Source organism: Delphinus delphis, chromosome 12 (assembly GCF_949987515.2).
Source record: "Delphinus delphis chromosome 12, mDelDel1.2, whole genome shotgun sequence".
NCBI lineage: Eukaryota > Metazoa > Chordata > Mammalia > Artiodactyla > Delphinidae > Delphinus > Delphinus delphis.
The window spans coordinates 87,947,158-87,974,721 of record NC_082694.2 but is presented as its reverse complement, the minus strand read 5'-3'; the positions used below and the strand labels follow the sequence as shown (position 1 = coordinate 87,974,721).

Here is a 27,564-nt window from a genome sequence, read left to right as displayed (position 1 = left end):
CTCTATATATGTATGTCTCTGTCTCTCCCTGTCTATTTCTCTGTCTCTCTCCCTATATATCTCTGTCTTTGTTTCTATATCTCTGTCTCTCTCTTGCTGCCATGTGAACACACAGTGGGAAAGCGGCCGTCTGCAAATCAGGAACAGAGCCCTCACCTGCACCATGATCTCAGACCTCTGGCCCCCAGAATTGTGAGAAATCAACACTTCTGTCGTGTAAGCCCCCAGCTGTGGTGTTTCACCACGGCAGCTGGAGCTGAGACACTGCTGACAGGTTCTCCCAGAGCCCGAGGCATGGAGAGCTGACCAATTCTGGCCGCAGAGACACAAGGGGGCACTGGGTCTGAAGAGGCACAGGTGGACAGTGTGATTTTGGAGAGGAACACCACGTCTTTCGCTGCCACCACCTGGGAGGGCAGAGCTGAGAGCAGTGTGGGGCGGGAGGTGGGGAGGTCACAGCCCTCAAGTACCCACGAGGCCTGAGATGTCAGATAACAGCCTTCTGTTTCAGCCTATGTGAGCCACAGTGTCCTGTTACCTGCAGCCAAAACCTTCTTAACTGATACATATTTGAATAACAAAAGACAAAAATCACATCGTCTCTGTGATGAAACCATGAAGAGATGAAAAATTTTTCAGTTTGATCACAAGCGTGAATTTCTGTCTTCCCTGATGAAATTCTTAAGTGCTTATAAAGAGGAGAATTTCATTTCACGTCCTCCAACACGTGAGTATTGAAGACATCGATAGAGACCCTCACAATTTCTCTTTCACACAGAATACAATACTGATTGACTGGGCGCCCCTCCCTAATACCATCTTCAAGACTGTCAATGAGCTATTATTACTTTTATCGCACAATAATGTATTTCAAAACTACAATTTCTTTCTCATTTATAGTTTAAAAACACACACAAAGCTCTCGCAGTACATCACTCCTGTATTGAAGAGCTTACTGTATCTTTTCTAATAATAACAAAGAAAAACGCACAATATCTAGTAAACAAGAAACACCATAGCTGGAAGAGACACCAAGAAATCTGGTACTGAAATCTGTGGCTCCTGTTTGGTTAAGATAATGGCAATTCTAATTTTGAAGACACATCTTTGCAGCAAGTTGACTGAACTTCTCTTGGTAGCCTGTTTTCATGGGGACACTTATGTAGAGTTCAGACAACTGACAATGAACACCAAGGAAAAATGCACAACAGTGAGAGAGGGAAGAAACGGGCCACCCACAGCCCTGTCCTGGTAGAAGGTCACCCACGGCCCTGTCCTGGTACAGGGCCACCCACGGCCCTGTCCTGGTACAGGGTCACCCACGGCCCTGTCCTGGTACAGGGCCACCCACGGCCCTGTCCTGGTACAGGGTCACCCACGGCCCTGTCCTGGTACAGGGTCACCCACGGCCCTGTCCTGGTACAGGGTCACCCACGGCCCTGTCCTGGTACAGGGCCACCCACGGCCCTGTCCTGGTAGAAGGTCACCCACGGCCCTGTCCTGGTAGAAGGTCACCCACGGCCCTGTCCTGGTAGAGGGTCACCCACGGCCCTGTCCTGGTAGAGGGTCACCCACGGCCCTGTCCTGGTAGAGGGTCACCCACGGCCCTGTCCCAGTAGATGGGCAGGTGACAGCTGAGAAGGCCCAGCTTGCACACCTCTTCCCAAGCTCTGCCCAGCAATAAAGACGTCTGACTCGGGAGAAGACAGCCCCACCCCAGGGGAGGGGGCCATCCCACAGCCACAAGGCCACGTGCTCCATAAAAGTCTAAAACGTCAGAGTTTAGCTGGCCTCAGGTACCAGGCCTGAGGAACTGGAATCGTCATAAAAATAGCTTTTTCTTTCATAAAATGAGAATTAAGAATTTCAGCAAAGTAATCCTTGGGCAGTTTAAGTAGGTGTACGTTTTCCACTAGTAACTTAGAACATCTTAAGGCTGACACGCAAGTCAAAACTTCTCCTTGGGAAATGTATATCAAAAAAGGCAAAAGGGAAAATCTTTGAGACCATCTACCTATTACTTCTCTCTTCAAAGACCTATAAGCAGACTAAGCATCACGATGACTTTAAAAGATGGTTCCAACAGGGCATTACGGTGGCATCACTCCAGCCGTTACCAGTCTGAAGGTCAGGAGCTACCACCATGCGCACATCAGCAGTTCGCTTTTAGTTACAGAGGACGTTTCATCAGAAGTATGCTTTGAAAACACACACACACACGCGCGCGCGCACACACACCGAGCAACAAAACCTCTCCATGACTTCTGGAGGTACCTGGCAAGAGGGAGAAGGTTCTTAAGGTCCCGGCCATAGACCCGCCTAATTTTTGAAAGCACCTGATAATAATAGAAAACTCTAGGTGCTCCTGGAACTAAAATTCTCTGAATAAGGCTCAAAATGGACTTGTTGTTTCAACTCCAAGTGATGAGAAATCTTAAGTAAAGATTTGTTGCATTTATTATAAAGTAAAAATTGTAAAGGCTTATAATACACATGAACAAAATTACCAGAGGCAAGCCAGAGCCCTTCCCTTTGAGCAATCACTCCGAGCTATTAATCTGGGCCCCAGCAGACGCAGCCCCATCGGCGCTCGGTCCGGATGCGGAGAAGGACCTCGATGAGACAGAAGTGTCTGGGCACAGCCCTTGTCTGACCCACACCATCCCAGCCCCGCCGGAAAGCTGAAGTCTTACTGCAGGCCTTCCTTCCAGCAGAACTTCCCGGGAGGACGTGTGGGGAGAAAGGGCGCTGTCTGCCCAGAGAGCCCTGGGTCCCGGGGCTAGGGTTCCAGCAGCACGATGGGCAGCTCCCGGGGCAGGGTGCCGGCGCTCTCCTCTCCGTCCGCTGCACCACAGCCCACGAGGGGAGTCCCCTTCCCTTCCTCAACTCACAGACGAGGGGACAGACTTGGGAGGCTGAGTGGCCTGCCCCAAATGCAGTGGCTGTGAAAGGCAAGGCTGAGCCTCCAGCCAAGGGCTGACTCCAGAACCATAGGTCACGACCAGGCCTGAGAGCTCATTGTTTTAAAGCTCCTTAGCTTCAATATCACCATTAGGCAAAGAGATGAAGGAACACTGCCTGCCACCTCGAGTTAAAGCAGCTAATCATACTGACTTACTGTGTTGACACACTTGGGAAAAACAAAGCAGATAATCACTGTTTCCTTATGGTGCCTTGGTCCCCGTGACACACGCATCTTTACCAAGACACATGCAAACGCATCTGAGAAGTGGTTCCATGCAGCAACCCCCAAGCGTGTCCACAGGAAGAACCTTCCAGAAAGGTAAAGTGATGACTTGTTAACATATCATAACATAACCAAAGAAACATCTCACTTTTCAGAATTAAGGATTTTGAAAGACCAAACACACTCAGACAAAACATACGCACAACTGAAAACACAGACGGCATCTAAGGTAGATGACCCAGAACAGTGAGGGGCAGCGGGGCAGCTCGGAGTCTGAGGCGAGCCTGCTGGAGTTGGAGTCCCAGCTCTGGGTGCCGTAATCTCTCAGTGCTTTGATTTCCTCATCTGTCCAGTGGGGGTAAGAGGAGTGTACAAGTAGTCAACAGCACTGGTTTGTGAAGATCAGGGTGATATTCAGAACAGTGCCTGCACACAGCAGGTGTTGAATAAGTCCTAGATATATATTATCAGATGCAGTTAGAGCTGCGCCTCTTAAATTGAGGACCGCACTGCCCTCCGGGGGTATTTGGGGGGGGCACTTTTGGGTTTTCATGATGACTGGGAGGGCCAGGGCCGCTGCATGTCCCCTAATATGCCAACAGCCTTCCACAACAAAGACTGTCCACCCCAAATGTAACAGCTTCCCTTCGAAAAACCATAAAGCTTACTTTGAAATTTGCCTTGAACATTAAAATTATCACCCTTACATGCACCAAAAATAATTCCATGGAGATTTATTTTAAGGGAAAAAAATCCTCGAGCGAGAGTGTTCAGAAACTCCGCTCTTCACCTGCTCTGAAAGGTGCCCACACTTAATGGTGTTTCACTGTCTGCTCTTCACTCCCAGCAGCTGGGGTCCTGAATCACCAACCCCACTCTCTGCAGCACCCAGGCTTTCCTCTGGTGGTCTTTACCCAAAAGTGAGCCAGGCATCCTGATCCCCCCTCGGGGTCTGAGAACCTTCCAGGGTCTGGAGTTACCAACCCAGGAACCAGTGACTAGGCTCAAGAGCCCAGTGCTCAGGCCCTGCACCAAGGGCTTCTGCTTGGCACTGTGTTAAGGTTAATACACGAAATGGGAAGCCTTCCCCATATTCTCATTCTCTTTGTCTCTCAGCATCTTAGCCCGAACTTTGGCTCCCCTCAGGGACGGCGTAGGTCCCTGCACTGCCAGGCAAGTGTCAGCCCCCCTCCAGCCCCCGGGCAGCTGTGCTCCAGGCACCCGAGCTGCTCCCCACGGAGCCCTGGCTGCAGTGAGGCAGAGACCAGGTAAACCCCAGAGCCAGGACTCGGATCCAAGCTTCAAAATAAGCGGACAAAGGGGAAGTGGGGGATGAGTGAGAAAGATGCCCAAGTCTGTTCCAAAGCTCGTCTCACTCGTTCTGAGTCACAGACATGTGCACGCACAACACATGCACACACATGCAGGCACAAACATAGACACAGACACACAGACACACACACACACACACACACACACACACACACACACACAAGAGCACTGGGCAAGCTGGAGTTAAGGCCTTTTGGGAACTAATGCAACATCTGCCCCTGAGCTGGGCCATTCATGCTCGGCCCCTGTGTCCTGAGGAAGGCAGATCCACATGGAAGGGTCTCCAGGAATTAAGGCGTGCCTCTGAACATCGGCCATTTACTTCTGAGGGGATTTAAGTGGGTAATCTCTGACTCACGTGCAGTTGAAAGGAAAGGGTGCATGTCTGCCGTTTCCCTGCTACAGGAGTTAACCTTGCCGTATTTACTTGGATGACCAGAGATGCCCAAAGTAGAAAAGGAGTGGAAGAAAGAGGTACTTCAGAAAACTTATATGAGTTATGTCACTAACAGTTTGTTAACTGCCCTTGAAAAAGACTAGATTAAGCAGAAAGCCACCAACCATCCCGGGATGGTGAGAAAGCCCATGGATTTTCTCTCCTGGGATCCGTCTAAACCAGGTGTGAGGATTCGGGGGGAGCATGGAAGGAGAGGTAAACACACCGTTTCCAGGTATGGGACACGCTCCAGAGTCTCACTGCTGCCGCACCACCAGCTCCCACCACAGAGCCCGGAGAGGTGCTCTAAAAACACGAGAAGGGGCCCAGCACCCGGCACGTCTGGTGGAGGCTCTGATCGGGACGTGCGTCTGCCAACCCCAATGTTAGGGGTGAGTTTGGGCAGCTCACTATTAGGAATGCTAAGAAGAAACAGACAAAACCCCACACGTACACTAAGGGGGGGTGACTGAAAGATGCATCAAGCATGAGCAGGACTGAGGACCAACCCGGAGAACTAAGTGCACTTTCCAGGCCACCGAGCAGGGTGATGGTGGGTCCCGATCGGTGGACAGTCCCTGACGTGGACAGTCCCGCACGATTACCACCAGCCAGATGCGCCCAGACCCTCGCCTCCCGCCTTGTCAGCCTCACCCTGGCTTCCCAGCTCTTAGTTTCTCTCACCTCATTCCTTTCACATATTTGCCTTTTGTCCTATAAGTTCTGCTCCCATGGAAGCTGCAACAAACCAATTCTGTGTGTTCTCCTCCGGGTGGGATCAACCCAGGACAGTCAACACAGCCACGGGATCGGGATCCCTCCTAAGGAAGAGGGTCCCCAAGGTGCACATAGCACTGTCGTCAAATGAGACGCCATGTATCACATGGGACCTAACTGCTGAGCAAAGCTGCTATTTATTGTCTACCCAGGGCGACACGTCCGAAAGTAAGTGTGGTGAGTTTACAGGGAGCAACCCCTACGACCACGAGTGCTTGGAACAGTGGAGCATGCAAAGTGCAAAAACAAAAAGGAAATTCTACTGCGTCACGGCTCATCACCATGAAACTAGTGCTAGAAACATAAGAAAATAACCCAGAATTTCTGCCATACTTGCTACTCCAAACTAAGTTTATTTCTTTGTTCATAAAAATCATCCACGTTTCTGCTTCATCACACTCTACCCGTGAATGTGAGTGGACATAAAATTGTATTAACAAGTCCTGAACAAAGTAGCATACACCTAATATACGTACCCTATATCCCTTCGTAATCACTGAGAGAAAAACACAAGAAATGGGCCGTTTCTGCAAATAAACCCAAATTAAAAACAAATCTAAACTTCTCTGAGGCAGTTAACAAGGACCTAATGGCAGGAACAATGGTTCTCATCTGGCAGGTTTCATGCTGATCAAACAAAACACACACTTCTCTTCTTCAGGTAAGTGACTCCACAATGAATGATTCACACTCTGGATTTTGGCACCTGGGGTGAGGACACTCAAAGGACACTGAGAAACTCTGAAAACAACCTCAATATAAAATTAATTTTAATTCACGTAACTGACATATCCCACCTATTCCCTGCAGCCTCTTCGGGTGGGAAGTGGGGCCGTCAGGGCAGCATAACTGCCAGGAGGACAGAAACCACCCCGACACGACAGGCAGGAGACGGCTGCATGTGCTGCGGAAACCAAAGAGCCAGCACACGAGGGGCTGGGCCAAGACCGCTAGTTCCCGGGGCATTCCGAAACCCACAGTCACTACTTTACTGAAAAAGGGAAAACCCCAAGGCAGAAGCGAATCTATTAAGTCATTGGTGATTCTATCAGTGGTTACCAAATTTTGAAAACCCTTTACAAAAAGAATGTAAAACATCATTTCCCCAGTTTGTACATCTCTCTCTTAAAATACACAGATGTGGCAATCTGGTTAATTTCTTCCTGCTCAAAAGTCAAAAAAATCACAGCAGAACACAAGATAGCTTTTCATAAATGCTACAAGGATTAAAAAAAAAGGTCACTTTAAGAGTTACACCATTAAGTCAGGAAGCCCGCTGTGATTGAGTCCGTGGATGCAAGGTTTCCTGTGGCCGAGACACACGGATACTTGTAGTGAAAGAATCATGCTTATGCACTGCCGGGTACCCCTTTCTGACAACACACGACTGTGGAACTTTGGGCACTGGGTGACTTAGTTATCCAAAGTCTGTGTTTCTTCTGACACTGCTCACCTGCACACACACACTTACATCAGCCATGTGCATGGCTCAACAGAAACACGCCCTCCCACTAAGAATCCAGCCACGGACAGTGTGTGGGCAAAAAGACCTGCACTCCTCAGAAGCCTCCCTGGGCGGGACACGTCCGAGGCCCAGAGCCTGTCACAACGCAGGGCGGATGCACACAGCTGCACTGGCCCTCCTGGGGCGAGGCTCCTGTCCTGTCCTTCTGCCCCAAAGAGGGCTGAGGGGCAGAGCCAGGGGGCAGTGCAGGGCCCTCAACCCTGGAATGGCTGACTCGTACCAGCCCTGAAGTCCAAGTTCACACAGGCCCACTGCGGCCGCTCACTGCAGACGCCACCCAAGGCAGGGAGAAGAGGGCAAGTGCAGGGCAGGGTGGGCGCCGTGTGGCTTGGCGGCACGTCCAGGAAGCTCCAGCCTTCTGCTCCTGGGTCTCACCAGCAAGTTCAGGGTTGGCTCGGAGCCATGACACATTTTGACGTGAAACACCTCCCGAACCCCAAGCAGCAGCCCTGGCTGTCCCCGCTCTCCCCCTCCTCCCACACCCCGTTTCTCAAACAGCAGAAGAAAAATCGACTACAGTTTAAAATTCTCCAGGCAGAGTTAGTGGTCCTTCGGGTTTACAGTTTTTAATTATTTAAACCTCAAGTTTAAATAATCACAAACAGAACTTCAAAAAATACATTCTCCTAAACTATCCCACTGGATACAATGGTATATGTCTGCCCAGCATGTTCTGGGAAAGCCCCTTTGGGTTCATGAGAGAACCAACTGAAACACACTTTGAACCCTAGTATTTAATGGAAACTTGAACTACGATCTCAGAAAGAATATGAGTTTCTCCTGTAATATAAATAATTATGTATACTCTGCACCGTACGTTCAGATTTTCGTATTCTGACTCTTCCTAGATAAGCTGTATCTGTACAGTGCATTTTACTATTTTTTCCTCATCACCCGCTTCCTAATACTTAGCTTCAATGACGCTCACAAGGCGCCAGGGTGGCTCTGACGACCATCCCCATTTGACAAATGAGACTTTAGCCGAAGTGAAAGAGGAAGACATCTTTATATTGTCCTGTAAAACCACAGACTGTTCTTTTCCCACAACATAAGGGATGCGAGGCCTCATTCCAGGCTTCTCTTAAAGCTAGCGGACCACTTTAGCGGTGAGCCAGTAACCAGGGAAGCAACTTCAGGGCTCCAGTTTAAAAACCTTACACCTAAGTACATCTAGGTTGGACGAAACCAGAAAGCACAAACCTGGACCTTATAAAAATCTGATAACTCTTCTGTGATGACACTGTCATAATCACAGAGACGTTTCCACCATCACTGGCAGCAGAATCATACCGTAGGATCTCTGAAAATTTCAAACGTCTTTTTTTATGTATCCTCAGAGACAACTTTGAAAAGATATTAAGGATAACTTTGAATTTACTCTTTGTAACATTCACCCAAGTCAACTTACACTGTTCTATACACTGAAGTGAAAAGAAGAAACACAAAATCAGAGAGGAGGCCAAATCCTTTCTTCTGGCCAAACCACCTCAAGTATTTGGAGACCTGCACAAGTTTCTTTTCTTCTCTTTCCTCTCTAAGCTCAACACCAAAGCTTACGGCCCTTTTTCCTTCTTCTAATAAGAACAGTAACATGCACACCCGCTTCCCAGGAATTCCTGACCCTCTCAGCCGGCCTGGCATTCCAGTGTGATATTTACCTCCATCTGCACTGCAGAGGTATCTTCTCCCCAGAAAGCAGAGGTCAGCGGTCACTGTGCAAGTGTCACGGGCATCTGCAAGTACATCAGAGAAAGACCCGGCACGTCCCCCGTAGTGAGGCTAACCCAGCCCGTCGCGGCCCCTCCACAATCTGGGGGGGGCAGGGTGTGTGAGCAGGGGCTGCCGCTGACCGCCACTAATTTCGCTTCCATCCCCCAAAGCTGCTGGTTTCCGATTTTAGTGGGTTCTCCCTTAAGGAGACTCTCACCGTCCGTGGAACACTGCAATCTGTATGACTGCTCCTGACGCACCACTTGGGAAATGGTGCGTGTTTCCATTATCTTGACTTTGCTTCCACTCTCCAGCAGGACGCACTAACCCACAACCAAGGCGCGTAACTCCTCAGCAGCTGGAGCCTCTTCACCGTCAGAAGGAGACGGAGAGCCACAAAATCACCCCGTGGTGGCTAATCAGCCCTTGGGCCAATCTCGACGGTGACACAGCCCCTACCTCATAGGGAGCCAGAGCCAGAGAACTGTCACCTCCTTCCTGCTCTTACCTGCCACGTCCCCAAACACCTCGCCTTCATCGGGGCTCCAAAAGACGCCGGTGTACACAGGAGACAAGAGTGTAATGCCAGGAGGCCCTAGAGAGTTCGGTGGGTCTGCAGCCCCCCACGTGCCCAGCTCAGTGCCCATGTAGACACCGCACATGCTGATAAGACGCACCCCCCGTCAGTGTCAGCACTGACCCTGGGAGACCCCTAACTCCAGAGAAGAACGAGCACACAGCACACAAAAGGGGAGCTGTCAGCAGCCCTTCCTCACCTACCCCCGAAAAGGGAAAGAGTGTCAACTACACGTGTGACACTAGGACGAACTCTCACCTCAGTGTCTTTAACATAACAAGGTAAAATTTTATTAATTTTACTTATCTACATCCCATATCCTTCCAAAAGGATTTAAGGCAGCTAATATACATAACCTGGAGTATGACGGGATGAGATGCCCTGAAAGTGGTGAAAAGGCCACAGTTCGGTAAAAGCATCCTCATGGCTCAGTCCAAGCCCTGCAGGCAGCCCGCCACCAGCTGCACTGACTTCACCCAGGAGGACCTCTCGCGTGGTCACGGCCGTGTGTCTGTTGAGCAGCAGAGCAGCCAGTGCCCCTCACCTCAGTGTGACAGGCAAAGTGGAAAGAGGGTCATGAGTTATGACTAGATTCAGGGAAAGGCACGCGGCACTGAGCAGGTGTGAAAGAGAGCTCACTGCATCCAGTGAATTTAGAGCTGGCAAGAACATCAGAGACTCCTGAATTCAACCCATTCTACACACGAGGGAATGAGGCCCAAACTGACCTACTCGCCAAAGGGATGCCGTGAATTAGCTACAGATCTGCAGGCAGAGCCCAGGGCCACGGACGCCAGGCCCACCGTTTCTTCCACAATCACCATGCTGACTGCAGGAGCGAACCAGGAGGGAGAGGAGAAGCATGCCAGAAAAGATGATGACTCTAGTATCGGCAAAATGAGGGGGTCCCCTCGAGAGCAGAATTCGTTTACACTGATCATCCAGAAAGGACCAGCAGGAATATGCGTGAACACCCCCCAAACTTATTCTGATGAAGATGCATCTATACTCCCAGCGCCTGACACCACTTACAAACCACAGAATGACGGCCACAGGCGGTTCCCAATCCGCGTTCCGCAGGTGCGCTCCTGCAGCCAGACTGCCCAGCTGGGAGGCCCAGTCACTCCCCCGAGGAGCGAGGGACCCTGGACGCAATCTCCTCCTCTCTCTGGCCTACAGTTAACTTACCTACAGCGGTCCCCACTTTACAGGGTCACAGTCACGACTCGGCATCGTTTCTGCGGCCCCAATTCGCTCCCTTTTGCACTCAGCACCCGGCGGAGCGCTCCGTGTGCCAGGCACTGTCCTTGGTGCTGATGCAGGCTACAGGACGCAGCCTGCATCCTGACAGGCCCCTGCCCAGAGGAAGCTCAGGCTACAGAGAAAGACGCAGGAGTACGCGCAGAGAGGAGGGTCAGGAGGTGGTGACTGCTATGACGACATAGGACTGGGTAAAATGACAGAAAGGCGTGAGTGGGGCTGGAGCAGTGATCATTTCGGAGAAAATGGTTAGGAAGGGCCTCTCTGAGGAGGGGACACTCAGCCCAGAGGAGCTGAGTGCTGCAGGTCACGGGGCGGCCCCTCTGGGTCAAGTCGGGACCTGTGTCCCCACAGGGCGAAACCGGGGAGTCAGGCCTGGAAGGGTCTGGCGGGTACGTTACACCAGCCCCTTCACTGCCTTATTTACAGCCACGCAAAGTACCACATTCCAGAGACCCTGCCATCAGCACAACGAGAAATGTCTCACCTCCTTTTCAGGAATGGAGACCTGATCTACAGAAACAGGTGACTTTCCAGTGACCCTACAGCCACCTCGGGGAAGGTGAGCACAAGAGACCCACCGTGCACTAGCTGACCCTGCTTGCGGCGATGCAGACGTGGGAGCCGTCTACCCCATGCCCCGCCGCTCCAGAACAGGAGAGGCTGAGGGGCCCTGAGGACAGGAGCCCCACGCCTCTGCCTGTCAGCGCAGCCACGACTCCAGGGCACTGGGACTGTGTGGCGTTCCTGGACACTCCCTTCTGGCCAGCAGTAGCCGATGGTCAGAGCATCTGGGAGCCCCTCTCCTGGAACTGCTCTCAGCACAAATAACAAGCCAAAAGGAAAGCAAGCAAGTGAACACAGAACACCGACTGCCTCATGTCTGACCACAGTGTCCTTCACCTCCACGGATCCACCAGACTTAAATTTCCAAAACTCATATTCCCTACCTAATAATGAAACTTTGACACCACCGAGGATACTTAAGAGAACGTGCACGACAACCCCACATGCTGAGGAGGATGCCGAGACTGGACCCGCACACACGGCTGGCACGACCCCTCTGGAGCAGAGCGCAGTCGTTTCCACCAAACTAAACACTGCGCCGCACGGCCCAGCGGCTGCCCCCAGGTACCTGGCCAGGAGAGTGGAGACCCAGGTGCGCAGGGTACTGTTCAGAGGCTCTCTACACACAACAGCCCGAAGCCAGGGACCCAGATGCTCCACAGGGGAACACTTACACGAACTGTGTCCACCCCACCCGGAGTCCTACTCAGAGTAAGAAGGAAGGAGGCACGATGAGCAAAAGCCGCCATCAGATGCACATGACGTGACTCCACGTGCAGAATGCTCTCCCGGTGACGGCGCACCGGGTGGCGCGGGCTCGCAGTGGCCAGGGATGAAGGGCGGGGCGTGGGGGGGTGGCGGTGGCCGCAACAAGGCGGCCCGAGAGATCCTGGTTCTGTGCCCCAACCGTGGTGGTGACTACACAGACTGACACGCGTGATGACATGCAGGGAACTCAGCGCACACACAGGCGGGGGTGCGGAACACATGAACCTGCGTGGGGCTGTGGGCTGCCTCGATGGCAGTGGTGCATGGTCCCTGCTGGGGGAGACGGGTGGCCACGCAGGGTCTCTCTGAGCTGTTGCTACAACCGCACCTGCAGCCACAGGTGAAAAGGTCAAAGACACAGAGCGATGCAATGGATGACAAAAAAGACTTCAAGCACTTTGAACGAGAGCAGCAAATCGGGAGTAACGGCATTCCGAGGAGACTCCGAGGAGGACGGGTCTAAACACCGACACTCATCTCCTAGCATGCTCCCTTCACAGGTGAGAGTGCAGGCGCGCTACATCCACCTCCCAATGATGCCCATGGGCGGGCACGGCCTGCTCCCCCACGACAGCAGCTCTGATGGAGCATTTGGGTCCAGGTGGGGAGCGGGGAGCGGGGAGCGGACGACGGCCCCTCCCTTAGCCCCTCGTTCCCTCATCCCCTCGTCCACAGGGGCAGGTGCCTTCCCGGCGCTCACCCCTCTCTGCACTCGCCAAAGGCACGTACGCCGCCTGTATATGCCGGCTTCGCCCGAAATGACTGCGGGTCTGCACTGTCTCACTCACCCATTCCCCAGTGCCAGGGTAGCTCCTGGAACAGACACACGTGCATGCCACATGCACACACATATGTGCACACACTCGCGCACTCACACACACACGTGCAAATGTTTGCTGGGGAAGCAGGGCTGCCACCTGAGACGTGGGCTCCGAACAGCTGTGTGGCTTGCAGCGCAGGGGGCAAACAAGGGGGCAGGACAACCCCTTCTGTGCAGATGGCCGACCTCCTGGGAAAAAGCAACAAGCCCGACCTGGCACCTGCTAACCACCTCCACACACAGACCGACAGACGGAGGCCCCCCAGGGCCCTGGCCACGCAGGCCCCCAGCTCTGCTCCCCCCGCCCTCCCCTCCTCCAAACGCAGCTGACCGTGGGGACCAGTATAAGCCCCAGCTCCAAACGTCACCTCCTCATAGACTCCGTCATCAATTCCTCTAGTAAAAATTAGGGACTCTCTCCTCGGGGGGCCCACGGCACACAGTTCAGAACGACTCCAGCGTGGTCCCCACCTGCCCTGGGTCTTGGTTAGATGTTTACACCACCGCCTCCCCGAGAGATCGTGACTCCTCGAGGCCAGGTCCCCTGACCCGTCACCCTGGGCCCCTGGAGCCTGGCAGGCGTGTGCAGCAGGTGCTTAATAAATACCTGCTGGATTAAATTTGTTTAATCGGTAGGGGTGACTAAGAAGTGACTACACGGAGGCTCTTTCTCATGTACCTGCACACGCACGCACACGCACGCACACGTACGCACACGTGGGAGTGTGACCGTATTAAGCAAAACAATTACTGTTGTAACCGTCAACACCCATAACAAGGGTACGTTCCCACGGCCCCTTCTAGAAAGCACGGCCCCCTGAGTTTGCCAAGGCTTCGGCAACTCGACACGTGAGCCATGAGCGTCGTGAGGAGTATCTGTGCGTTACTGCAGGGGGCACAGCAATCCGGCCATCGCAGCACGCGGGCAGCCAGGGGCCTGGGAGCCCCGAGGGATGCTGGTGGCGTCCCTCCGTCCTGAGACTGCACAGGACACTTGGGGAAATAAATGCAGGATGAAGCCTCAGAGCGCTGTGGGCACAGCACGACCTGCACACGGGGCGTCCACACTTGGTCCACAGAAGAAGACATCATAAGCCTTCAACCCAAGGTAACAAATAAGTTAATTTATGCACAGGATTGCTGAGTGAAGGTGTATCTATGAGGTTAAAAGCAATGCGGTGCTTAAGTGCTGGACGGCACCTGACTGCCATCCTCCCGGCAGGTACCCAGCAAGACTGACTTTAGAAGAAAAGGATCTGGACGCAGCTTTTCTCAGTACGTGTGCAGCAGGGTGTCCGTAGATTTCTCTCATCTGGGAAACAACTGGCACTAAAGAGAGAGCGGAAGCAAGCAATTTATGCAGAGAGGCCTCTGTGGTGGGGGCCTGCCTCCAAGCCTGCCTGGGCACGCAGGGGCGGAACCTACCAGGCAGTGCTGCCGTGGGCCGCAGGGCCCAGGTGACAGAGCAACTCCAGGGCGTGTGCAGGGCTCGCTGCATCCTCCGGGGACTCGTGGCCGCCGGGCTCCAGCTCCGCTGGCATCCTCCACACCGCGGCGCACGTCACGACTTTGCCATCTGCAGCTGAGGGATAAGGGAGACGTGAGCAGAGCGTGGCCGCCTGCCCTGCGGACGGCGCCCACACACGCAGCCCCGGGCCCGCACCCCTGCCCTCGAAACGCCGACCAGGCGGGCGGCTCCAGACCCTGCTCCCCTGCCCTGTTCCAACACATCATCCTGCTTTAGAAGAAAATTTAATTTCCTCAAAATCGATTTCCTCCTGTTCTTCCTCAACAGCTCTTCAAAAAAGGGAGTGAAATGAAGGTGGGGCGCAGCTAAAGATATAATCACCACGGGTGCAGCTGGGGTCTAAGAGAGGCATTAAATGGATTTTCCCTGAAAGCTCTGAGAGCACCTTGCACAGGGGCTGAGAGCCCTGCACACACTGCATTCACACGTACGTGCTAAATGGTGTCAGTGGTGGCGCAGGCCCCCGTCCACTGAGGGGATGAGTGCGGGCCGGATGCCACAGGCTAAGCCCTGGTGGAGAGCAGTCCGGCGCCCGATGGTGACGCACAGCCACTTAGTGGACAGGGGCACTGAGCACAGACAAGACATGCGGGTCACCTCTTTTCAGGAACCTGTCTGGCTCTAGGTCTCTGCCCTCTAAACAACTTTTCTTTTTTTTAAAAAAAACAATTTTTCAGTAAGACACAAAATAAGACGAAAAGACAAAACAAAAAGAAACAGATTTAACATTATGTGGTTAAAAACCGAATCATAAATTCCTAAATGTAAACCCTTTCAAAATTTGCTTTCCATTTAGTTCTAAATGGCATATGTGATAAACACCTTCCCCTTTAAAAAATGGTCTTTAATAAATGATAATAAAACAATGAACAGGCTTCAGCATTAAATCGTCAATTGGTAACATGTGAAGAATATGAAAGAATTGTAGAAAAAGAAAGAATACCCCAAGAAATAAGAAAACAAAGGACCTTAGAGTACATTTAAAAACGTCCCACTTCTTATTAGATACATGGTCCTCCAATCTAAACACCAACTAATGAAGCAAGAAATACAGCAGTGAAGACAACGGGCAAAATGCCTGGCTCCCCAGGTACTATTATCATAATACCATTATTACCCATGATCAAATCGTCAGTAGAAGGATCAGGGTTTCAACCAAGGCTTTCTGATCCCAATCTCAGTGCTCAGTCCACATACTTCATTGGGTCTGAGAGAGTATGGAATTGCAGCTTAAAGGAAAAAGAATCATGTATATTACATATAAATTTAATGTTAACACATCCACCTTTAACCATGAAAAAGTAGTTCACGACAGCTTCTGCCTACAAGACAAATTGATTTTTTTGCTGAGATTTTCAGTTCCACAGTCTTGCTGTAGAGCCCATGGGATTGGCAGTGGAACTCCTGAAACAGGAGAACTAACTAAAGAGAGAGTTGGCAACTTTAATAAGCTGAAAAGAATAAGCAAATGCCCGAAACATTCACCCAGCAGAGGCACAGATTATACTAATCTCCCTAAATGACAGAAAAAGAAATTTCTAATCTGAAAAGTGATGGGACTGATAACATGAGAACTGAACTGTGGCTGCAGTGCACAACATGACAGAAGATGACACAGCAAAAATAGCTACTGTGCAGGAAGCAACTAGTGTGCGGGACGCAACTAGTGTGCGGGAAACTAGTGCGCGGGAGGAGCAACTAGTGGCGGATTTCCCACTGAACGGCTCCTTCTTCTGAGAATTCTGTGCATGTGTCAGGAAAGTAACTCCTCCTGTAGCTGCCTGCTCACCCAGCAAACATAACTGCCGGGGGGTGAACAGTTAAATACTTTCCTCTTGAGAAGAGGAATGAGACGAGAATGCTTTGTGCTACCACCTGTAGCTAACGTTACACCAGAGGTCCCAACTACTTCGGTATGGCAAGAAAAAAAATAAAGATATGAGAACATGAAAAGAATAAAAATACTGGGGCTTCCCTGGTGGCGCAGTGGTTGAGAATCCGCCTGCCAATGCAGGGGACACAGGTTCGAGCCCTGGTCTGGGAAGATCCCACATGCCGCAGAGCAACTGGGCCCGTGAGCCACAATTACTGAGCCTGCGCGTCTGGAGCCTGTGCTCCACAACAAGAGAGGCCGCGATAGTGAGAGGCCCGCGCACCGCGATGAGGAGTGGCCCCCGCTTGCCACAACTGGAGAAAGCCCTCGCACAGAAACGAAGACACAACACAGCCATAAATAAATAAATAAAGCAAACTGTCAACAAGCAAAAATAAATAAATAAACACTATTAAAAAAATAAAAATACTGTTACTTGCTAATGATTATATGTATAGAAAACTTAAGAGAATTTACACTTATAGACATTAGAAATAAAACAGGGAATTTAGCAAAGTTGCTAGACACAAGGGTGATATATAAAATTCGATTGGTATCTATAGATTAACAACAAAAATTTTAAAGACAAAATTTGAAAAACTATTAACAATAGAATTAAAAAATGAAATATCCAATAATATCTCAAACTAAAGAGGTGCCAAATGAAGACTACTGCTGAGAGAAGGCAAAGGCCTCAGTAAACGGAGGGGCATACCATGTTCACGGATGGGAAGCTTCACCACTGTACAGAGCCCCTGAACCCCAAAGCTCTAGATGGCCTCAGTAAATGGAGGGGCATACCATGTTCACGGATGGGACGCTTCACCACTGTACAGAGCCCCTGAACCCCAAAGTTCTAGATGGCTTTTTTTTTCCTTTTTTTGGTAGAAATCAACAACCTGATTCTGAAGTCCTAAAACTTACATGGAAACATGAACCGCCCAGATGGCCAAGACAGTCATGCAGAAGAACAAAACTGGATGGTTTACAACCTGATATTAATTTACTGCTGATACACAGATAGATCAATAGCCCAGAGAAAGAAAATGGAATCCAGAAAGAGACCTTACACAGATGGTCACCTGATTTACAACCAAACGCCATTTACTGGAGTGGACAAAGGATGGTCTTTTCAATAAACGATGCTGGATCAATTCTATCAATATATCCACATGAAAAAAACGAGCTGCATTCTACCTCACAACACACCCAAAAACTACCTCCAGACAGACTGAAGTTCAAAATGAGAAAGACAAAATCATACAGATCTTTTCTAGACAATATAGTAGAATATCCTCATAACTCTTCAATAAGCAAAGATTTCTTAATCAGGGCAGAAAAACCACTAATCACAAAGGAAAAGACCGATAACAGACTACTTTATAATTAAGAACTTCTATTCACCAAAAGACATTGGACTTCATCAAAATTAAAAACTGCTGCTCTTGGAAAGACACTGCTTTAAAAATGAAGCAAAACTTGGAGAAAATATTCAGAATACATATGTCTGTATCCAGATAAAGGGCTTGTATCCAGAATATATAAAGAACTCCTACAACTTAATGATAAGACAACCCAGTTTTTAAAAGTGGGCAGAAGATTGAATCAGACATTTCACAAAAGAAAACATATGAACGGTCAACAAGCACCAGAAAAGATGCTCAACATCAACAGTAACTGGAGAAATGCAAAACAAAACCAAAATGAGATACACTACATACCTGCCAGAACAGCTAAAATTTATTGTAAAAATGATCACCACCACCAAGTATTGGCAAAGATGTGGAGCAACCAGATCCCTCAGAGGACTGTTGGAAAGAGCGTAAAATAGTCCAAACACTTTGGCGGTTGGACACCCACATACCAGGTGACCAGCAATTCCACTCTCAGGAGAGGCTGTCACGACGCATGGCCTGTTGGTAACGGGCTTTGTGGCCACTCTCTGATTCCAGCAGTTAAACCTGGCCCCAAAGCAACAGTGGCCTGGTGATGGTATGTATGTAACTGCCAGAAGCCAGGGGCCAGCAATTAGCCTAATGACCGACAGGCCAGGTTACCAGCCAAGGAAGGCCAACTGGCCGATAGACAACAGGAGACGGTGCTGCAAGGAGCGAAACAGATGGCCCTCGGACCCAGCCCTGGCTGCCCGCACACACAGGCAGGAGTCCACACAACTGTAGAAGGAAACAAGAGTGAGCGAACAGGAGGCTGAGGGGCATAACCCCACTGAAAGTCGTGCTCCTTGACCCAGGCCTGGTCTGAGCCAGTTTCAGACACGGGACCCCCTGTCAGAAATAAGGCCGGATGCCCAGCAGTCAGAACCCCGCAGCACCAGGGCAGGTGTGTACTGAGACGATTCCCCAAGTCTTCACCCAGGGACCTCGTGCTGCTTACTTGGTGATCACACGCCGGGCACAGGGCCACACCCTGGCAGTTCAAGGTCCACTGAACCCAAAGCGTCCCATGTCCCCCTGTTAGACTGGGGACATTTGGGGGCCAGGCAATAAATGGACAAAGACAGGTCACAGCAGACCCAATGGGCCTGAAGACCCACCCGGACATATGTCATTTCCATGGGCCTGACATGGCAGTGGGTAGAACACCCACTGTCCTGAGGCCCGTGCGGTCAGGGGGTGGAAGCCTCAGAAAGTGCCCTCCCACCCCATCAAAGGGCGGCAGAGACATGCGCCGACTTTAAGGACCAGGGCGTGGAGCGCCAGGGCCCTGTTTAATCCGCTCTCTGGCCTCTGCAGAAAGCCCGTGGGCCCTGGCGGGCAAGCGCAGACGGCCATCAGCCCAGCGACGGGGGAGCCCTACCTGCTCACAGCTTCCCTCGGCCTCAGGGACAGGACCTGTGGACACTGCCCCCGAACGTTCTCTCCTGCCCCAGAGAACAAAGAGGCCTGGGAAGCGCCTGCGCCTCTGTGAGGAGGAACCTGGGTGTGTTTCTCCAGAGCTGCGCTGGTGCCCTGCTCGCTCCACCCACTACGCCTGGGAACGCTGGGCCCGCCCAGCCACAAGGGGACGCGGGGTAAGGGCCAGAGGGCTCTCAGCAAGGTTGGGCTGGGATGCACGTTTGGGGGACCTGCTGGTGTGGAAGATGGTGGCAGAAACGGTAGAGCATCGGCTTCACGGAGGGACCCCAGGCTTCCAGCGAGTCACATGCCTTTTGAAAAACTGCTCCGACCATGTTTCTGAGCCCTGATGGATGGACCGCAGAGCACCAACTGACAGAGCATCACTCCTGAAAGAGCTTAGTTGTACCCACCAGGGCACAGAGCCAGGCAGGTCCAGAGGGCACAGGCCACAGAACACACATCCCCCACCAGCGCCCGCCTGTGCCGATGGCCAATTGGCTGCAGGGGGAGAAAGAGCCTGAGCGGGTTTACAAAAGGGTGGGCTTGGGCAGGCATAGCCCACTATGGGCAGTGGCTACAAAGCAGCTGCACTCAGGGCGACTGGGAAAACGATAGCGGGGTGGGGGGGGCAACACACAGAGCTGCGAGAGCCGCCCTGCCCCTCCTCTCTGTGTGCACCCGAGGCCAGAGGCCAACCGGTCCGAAGCCCAGAAGAGAAGGACTGGAAGACTCGGAGGCACAGAGCCGAGTCCGACACAGACGCTGCCCACGAGGATGCAAAACACGATCAAACGGTTAAGTAATACAAGGTCAAGATCGGCAAGTGCTTTGAGAGATCCAGGTGAGGTGCTAAAGGAAGGAGACGCCTTCCCTGAGCGGGGAGGATCAAAGGAAAGGGTGCTGGAAACAGGAGCTACTTGACCTCAGCCCCAAGGAGGGTTTGTGCACGTGGAAATGGACACAGAGGCGTCCTGAAGCAGGATTAAGGGCCCAGGGACCTCGGAGGATGGAGAATGGCCAATGGTTCTACTTAGGATACGGTAAAGGTGAATTAAAGCTGGGAGAAATGAGGTTTGAAGCCCTCTGAGGACCAGACCAGGAAGGGCCTTGAGGACGGATGAGAAGTGTGGAGGATCTGCTCCAGACACCGGGCGGAGGCTGGCGGTTCTGAATCGGGACCCAAGCGCCTGGCAGAAAGTAGGAATTCAATCAGTGCAAGGTACAAGGTGAGTCCGAAGCCCCTCACTGGGAAATGTACACGCTAGAAGTTATCCTGAGGAAGACCAGAAAGTTACCGAGTTCGGTGCCCATGGGAGGTGCCTGCCAACGTCACCTACCCTAGAAATGGGCAAACCTGCAAAACACACTGCACCGGAGTGTGTGCTTTTGGTCTTAGGAATACGGTAGGCACTATCAGGAACTCTCCAAATGCTCAGAGGCAGATGAAATGGAAGGTAAACAGTACTAAATGAGAAACGCTGGCGGTATACCCATCGAGACATGCAAATTGGCTCTGAAACTCTCAGGATTTCCACATCTATATGAATCTCAACAGCATTCAGCACACATCCACCAGCTATCAAAGAAACTAAGGTGGTTTTAAGAAGGAAAACCCTATCTTTAGAAGGAAAATGCTGTAATAACCACTGAGGCATTCTTCTTTTATCTCTGTTTTCAAAGCTATCCTGAAGTTAGGACCTGCAATGTAACTGCCCGAACTACTGCTCCAGTGCCCAGGAGCCCCCAGAGGGCAGGGCCTGCCGCCAAACGAGCCCAGCCTTCACACAGCAGATTCAGACCACAGGACATCCGAGGGAAGGGAACTCCGCACCATGCCTCTGCATCCTACAGATGAGGAAACCGAGGCCTCCAGAAGCTAACTGCCCTCCCCTAGCTCACATGGTTCATAAGCACCAGAGTCAGAAATAAGATGAAGCCTCCTGTGTCCAGAACAGCCCACCGCTCTGAAAGGGAAAATACAAGCCGTGCCCTAAAGGCCAATTTGATGCTAGTCTATCTTTTACAGGTAACACACGAGCTAAAGGCACTTAGTGAGATAAAAAGATAATCAGGCAAACGAGTGGAAAAGGCGTACTTGACGCTGCAAGTGTGCCCACGCAGTGTGCGGACTGCTGCAGGGATGTCGAGTCCAGGGCTTAGGGGGCTCAGAGGAGATGAGAGTCTCTGTAAGCCTCAGCAACCGCGCCGGTCGGCTCGGCTAAAGGGCCAGCGGTGCCTGGCTGGGGACACGGTCTGACCCCAGCTGGGGGGGAGGGGCTGCCACAGGTGCTGCAGCTCAGAATCCCAGGCTATCTTTAGAGACCTCAGCCGGCTCTGGTCTGACACAGGCTGAGCAGCATGAATGAGGCAGAATCCGCTCCACTAAGCAACAAGCAACCGCCCGACCAGGCATAACTCGGCCTGCCCGCCAGTGAGCCCGCCTATAACCACCTCAGCCTTCTAGGTGCTTGAGAAGAGCGTCCTGCGTGAACTACTCCGCCCGGCGCGGGAAGGAGCCTGCAGTGAGGCACAAAGGAGAGAGAGGTGCCTCACCCCAGCACTAGTGCAGGAGCCCCTGTACCGGAGATGCATCGCAGGGACAGGATGGGCTGGGGGGCTGGCCGTGAGCTCCACAGACGGGGTGGGCCCAGGAAGGAAGCACGCTAGCCTGGGGGCTCTGGCCTCGGAGAAAAGAGAGAGGAGATCTGGGCGGGTCCTCAAGAGCCCCCGACCTGTGTGACCAGCAGACTCGGGTCTGGGTGGAGCCTGCCCTGAGTCCACACAGTGAAGAGTCACAGCCTCTCACTCGGTTCCTGAGACAGTTCACAGACCAGGGCCCCCGCTTTTAGGGAAACCCAGGTCCCCCTGGGGAAAGACCCGATAGCACTGCCACGAGAATACACTGTACGTTTTCCTCAAAGCCTTCCCCCAAAGAAGCCAGGCGCTTTCCAGGACAGCTGGGCCACAAGGAGAGGGCCCCGTGAGAGCTGACGGAGCCCCCGGGCTCAGCACACCCCCCGTCTAGCTGTCAGACCTACGGGGTGGCAGCCAAGGCCCCCCCGCGAAGGGCCAGCGGGGCCAGCGGGCCCAGCGGGCCCAGCTCCTGAAGGTGTACTGGAGAAGGCAGGGGGAAGGACCCCCACACAGTACCCACCCCAGGGGCAGCGGAGCCAGTGGTGAGACGTCCCCATCCATCAAAACAGGAGCCAGAGGCAGCATCGCACACGGGCGTCAAGAGCCCAGATGGCCCTGACCTTGGGAAAGAGCTGGCACACTGAGCGTGCTCCCGTCCACACCAAACCCACAGGGCACCTGCGAGGAGGCAGCAGATTCTAGGACGGTGGCAGTGGATCGTCACAAAGCTCATCGGGCAGGTGACACCAACTGCAGCCACGGTCCGGTGTGCTGCCGTCACGGAGGCAAGACAACGCAGCCTCGGCTCCAGACTCGGGTATCGATGGAGGGTTTCTGCTCACAAGGCAGCTTGGGAGGGTCACCAGCAGCCAGGCCCCATCGCCAGCAGAGACAACGGCTCCCAGCTCCGGCACGGCCGCACCTGCTCTCGGGTCCTGAACCCACCGGAACCTCCTCCGGGGTGTGCACGCCATGCCCGCCGGCCCAGTCGGGCCCACCACCTGTTTCTGCACGGCCCACGAGCTGAGCATGGGTTTGCATTTTAAAAGGGACAAAAAGGGAGACAGGAAGAGCCTGAGAAAGGGTCCGCACGGCCCACGAAGCTGGAAGGGTTACTACCGTGCCCCCATCTCAGCTCCGTAGGCGCCGGTCACAGCCCGCTCTGCGACAAACACGCAGCCCCTCGGGCACCCTCCTGTCGGCCTGCCCAGTCGGGGGTCTGGGGGCACTGCAGGAGGAAGGCTTCTGCGAGGGGTCCCGTGAGTGGCACGGTGCCAGGGTGTCCAGAGAGTTCGACCCCGAGTGGGCCAGAACCCTCGTCCCCCTGGGGCCCTGCTGTCTCCGCCTGGGAATGACCTTTCCACAGCCTCCCAGCCCAGAGCCCCGAGCCCAGAGCCCCGGCGGCCCACCCAGCTCCGGAAGGCCTCACACCCAGGCCAGCCTTCTGGTTCCTCCCTCAGGCCCCTGTGTGGCCCCTGCACCAGCCTGAATGGAACCACGTGAGCACAAAGGCGCAGGTTCCCACTCACGGCCCTCATCCCAGAGCTCCAGCACAGCCCTGCCCTCCCGGCTCTGCTGGGACCACCCGCCCCATTACTCCTGAGACCGCCAGAGACATTCACAGCCGTGGCCCCAGTGCTGTCCAGACTCCCCCAGTCTCTGTAGCAGGCCCTGTGGGCGGCGCTGGGGCCACCGCCACCAGCCTCCTCTGAGTGACCACAGGAACGCGCCCAGGCCACCTGCCTCTCGCCCTGCAGCCCCTGCCCACAGACCGCGCACCGGCGCCCGGCAGAGAACAGGTCGGCCAGGCCCCCCCTCCCTGACCGCCGACCCTGCCCCCCATCCCTGACCACCGATCCTGCGGCTCGGCCAGGCTGCTCCCGCAGAGGCCTCTCCTTGCCCACCTCTAAGGGGGCGCCGGCTCTCCCTCCAGCAGGCCAGCTTCAGACCACAGAGTCTCGGAAACTCGACTTGTACAGACTCGGCTCCTTCCAGGGACTGCGCGCCCCAAAGCTGTGGCTGTGTGCCTGGGCCAGCGCCCTAAGAACAGCCGGCACAGGGGGTCCTTGGGTTTAACCTTGACCCCCGACTGCAAACGCTCTGCCGTCAGAGCCTACGGAGGGTCGCGGCTGCGGCGCAGGCTCCCGGCAGGGGTGCGCTCTGATGGGCTGGGGACAGGGCCAGCTGGCTGTGTGATGCCGTTGCCCAGGGAACGGCCACTGAAGCGTGTGCCCCTCCACAGGCGCGGGAGCCCAGCTGGTGCCCATTACCGCACTCGGGGTGGTGGGCCGGAGCCAGCTCCAGAAGCCGGATCCTCCCCACCAACAAGCAGGCTGACCTGGTGGCCTGGCTACTGAGCACAGCAGCCCTCACCCGCCCAGTAAAGTGCGGAGCAGAGAGAAGGAACCATCTCAGGGACGCACTCTTAGGAAACAACCCCTGCCGACTAGCAGTGAGAACGAAGGATAATCCTTTTTCCTTTTTCTTATTGTAAATGTTCCTCTTTCCTCTCTTTATTCTACTTAAAATGGCTCAAAATGCAGGAAGTGCAGCGGGGGATTCTGAAACACAAAAGTAAAAGACTCAATTTAAAACACGTCTGCCTGATCATCAGTCTTTTTTAAATGAACTGGCCACTATTTGGAAATTCTGGATCTTTCCACGAAACACACACACACACAAAAGCTGCTTGGGAGGCTTAACAACACCTTACACATTTACAGCACTTTCCACGGGACAATCTCCAAGCGCTCACGTCTTTACAAATCCCGCAGGCGGCTGAAGTTGGTCTAACGGTGCCATTTTCATTTGCTGGAAAGCTCCTGAAAGGGAGGGCTGGGAAGCGGGCGCGTGGCGGGTGTGTACGCGGTGGACCCCCGATAACGTTCCCTCCTGGCACCCGACCGGCACCCCACAGCCCAGCTGCTGGACGAGGGGTAACGCGACAGGGAAACAAACGGCTGGAGCTGACAGACCCCAGTCCGCCGACACGGTCCCGGGCAACGGGTCTGCACGCCCCCACATCAGCCCTCGCTCTCCCTCCGCCTCGCCGCCCCGTGCCCGAGCGTGGGTCATCCGCCACAGCTCCTTCCTGCCCAGCCTGCCCCCCCCGCCATCCTCCACTGCATCCTCCACCCCGTCCCCCTCCCCCTCCCCTCCTCCTCCTGGGTGTCCCAGCTTCCCCTTCCCCCGCTCCTCCGCGTGTGGCATCTTCAGTCAGTGCTGCACATGGGAACCTGGTTCCTTCCCTGCAGCATCCTTCATGGCTGGGGGAGCCACCACAAGTGGTGAGTAAAAGCGATGCCTGTCACCTCTGGGCGGGAGCTCTGTCCCCTGTACTGCAGGTGACACTCAGGTGGTGGCTTCCCTCGGCCTCGGCAGCAGGATGAGACGGGAGCAGGGCCCAGCCAACCTGCAGGGACATTCAGCAGAGCACAGGCGGCAGGAGAGAGAGAGAGGCAGCAAAGGGGGCGGGGGGTGCAGCGGGGCTGGAGGGCAGGAGCCCCTGCAATTCAGCCATGGAGGGACCAAGGAGCTGTGAAGGCCGTGGAAAAATATCCAGCAACCCAGCACTGCTTCCAGAAGGAAAGTTCAAACAAGAACAAAAGAGTATGTACAGATTTTCAATACAGCTTTGTTTATAAGAGAAAAACATTGAAAATATAACCAAAGGAGAATTGGTTACATACAAGAGACACTTCATACCACCACTGAAAATGACCGAGAGGTGCACCCGCTCTCAGCTCTCTCGCCCTTGAACCCAGAGCCCTGGCGTCAGAAAGCCAAGCAGCCACGTCAAGAGGCCACACAGATGTTGCAGCCACTGCTCAGTGTTCCCGGCCAAGGGCCAGTGTCAGCCGCTGCACATGGGAGCAGATGGGCCTCGCGAGGACCCCAGCTGCATCCCTCCAGAAGCTCCGGGCGAACCTCGAGGGCACGTCATGACTGCTGTCACCAGGCACACCTGCGTGTGACCCTGAAAACGCCTCACCTGACACAGTTTCCACTCATCTCCACGGCAGAGCTGGGCCTCAGAAAAGCCCCAGGATGGGCGCACAGGAGGAGGGTGGTCCAGGAGGCCTTCCTGCCAGGGGTGTCCTGGGAACGTGGGAACACCGGGTGAGAGTCTGGAGCTCAGGTCTGGAGCTGCCGTGGCTGTCAAGCTTCCAGGCGTGTCCTCTGAGGGGTCATGTACTTTCACCTCACGGAGTGGGAAGCCCGTTCGTCAGCGCACAGAAAAGGCAGCGTGCTCTGGAGGGCACGGGTGCCCTGCATCGCCTCGCGGACCCCAGGGCCCCTCGCAGGGCACAGGCACCACGTCCGCGTGCCCAGCAGCCCCACGGCGGGTCACCCATCTCACATGCAGAGAGGAAACCAAAGTCCAGAGAGGGGTAGCCAGCCCAGGACACGGCCGAGGACACGGCAGCAGGGAGGAGCAGACGGACCGGAGGTCTGAGTCCAGAGCAAAGCTGCCGACACCAGGCACTGGGCCTGCTGAAGAGACACAGAGCTGCCTCCACGAAATGAAGCTCCACGTGGGCGGGGTGTCTAGGTAACGCCTGTCCTCCCAACACGAGAGACTTGCCCGGCACATGGCACGCGCTCGACAGCGCTTGCTGGGTGCACGGACCGAGGGATGGACGGGTGGACATGTGCTCTGGTGCCCGTCCAGCATGCGATCCACCCACCCATTCACTGTGTGCCCAGCATCAGCCAGGTTCTCTGGTTTCCTAAGAGGAAAAGAAGACCAGGAAGGCCCCTCCCGCAGGGACCAGCTCCAGTCCGTCTCCTGCTCATGCCGGCTGTATCCACCTGCCCCAGCCTCGACGCTCCACGACATTAGCTGCACCTCAGGGCCACTCCTGAGGCTGTTAGTGTCCTTTTCCCCAGGAGTGGTTCCTGTGAAATGCCGGACACACAGTCTGTGAGGTTTAAGGACAGGACCTCGCTGGCTCCTAGAAGACCAGCAGCGACCCCACCCAGGCTTTCTAACGCACTGGGGCTGTCCCCCCACCACCTGCAATGTGGGTTAGAGAGAGGATCTTGGGAGGTGAGTCTGGACAGGGAGGGGCCAGTGCTGGGGGAAAGGGAGTCCGCAGGAGAAGCGGGCCACGCGTGACCCGCTTCCCTCACTGGAAACCAGGGATGTTCTTTTCCAAATACTCTTCTACTTCAACTAAGGGACACAGAGGTCCTCTAAACTACAGACCACTATCTCATCCCAAAACAGAAAAGGAAGTCAAACACTGAATTTGAAGCAGATTTGGGGACCCTTTAGTAGTTTCAGAAATTTTCATTAAAGTTACCCAACTCCTCCAAAAGTTACCATGGAATAAACAGACAGATGACCATGAAACACCAGATGCTACAGCTGAAAAAAGGTTTTCCATCATTGGTCTGCTAGGGTGTTGGAAAGTTCTTTTGCTTCTCTGACTGGCAGTATCGAGCAAATTACAGTCATTAATGATGCAGGAATACTACTATAAAAAACAAGACAATTACAAAGCCAGGCCATTGCTGTGGTCCTCGTAAGAACACGTGTTGACTGGAGTCATCGCTGGGCAACAGGACCCGCCTCCCCTCCCCTCCCTCCCTCGGGCTCCTCAAAGGTCGCTCCTGGACCTATCAGCCAGTGCCGGGGTGGCAGACACTTGACTCGAGTCCCAAGGCACAGATCCCAGTGGACAGGACCGACCCTTCACCATCTCAGAG

General features: G+C 53.7%; 1 protein-coding gene across 2 annotated transcripts in view; it reads right to left on the bottom strand.

Annotated features, from left to right (window-relative positions):
- EIPR1 (EARP complex and GARP complex interacting protein 1) overlaps positions 1 to 27,564 on the bottom strand; it is an 89,020-nt gene that overhangs the window by 21,897 nt on the left and 39,559 nt on the right. For both annotated transcript variants that reach the window (XM_060027161.1, XM_060027162.1), the window contains exon 4: positions 14,385 to 14,541. In XM_060027161.1, coding sequence (XP_059883144.1) covers positions 14,385 to 14,541 — 157 coding nt within the window. The remainder of the gene's footprint in view (positions 1 to 14,384; positions 14,542 to 27,564) is intronic.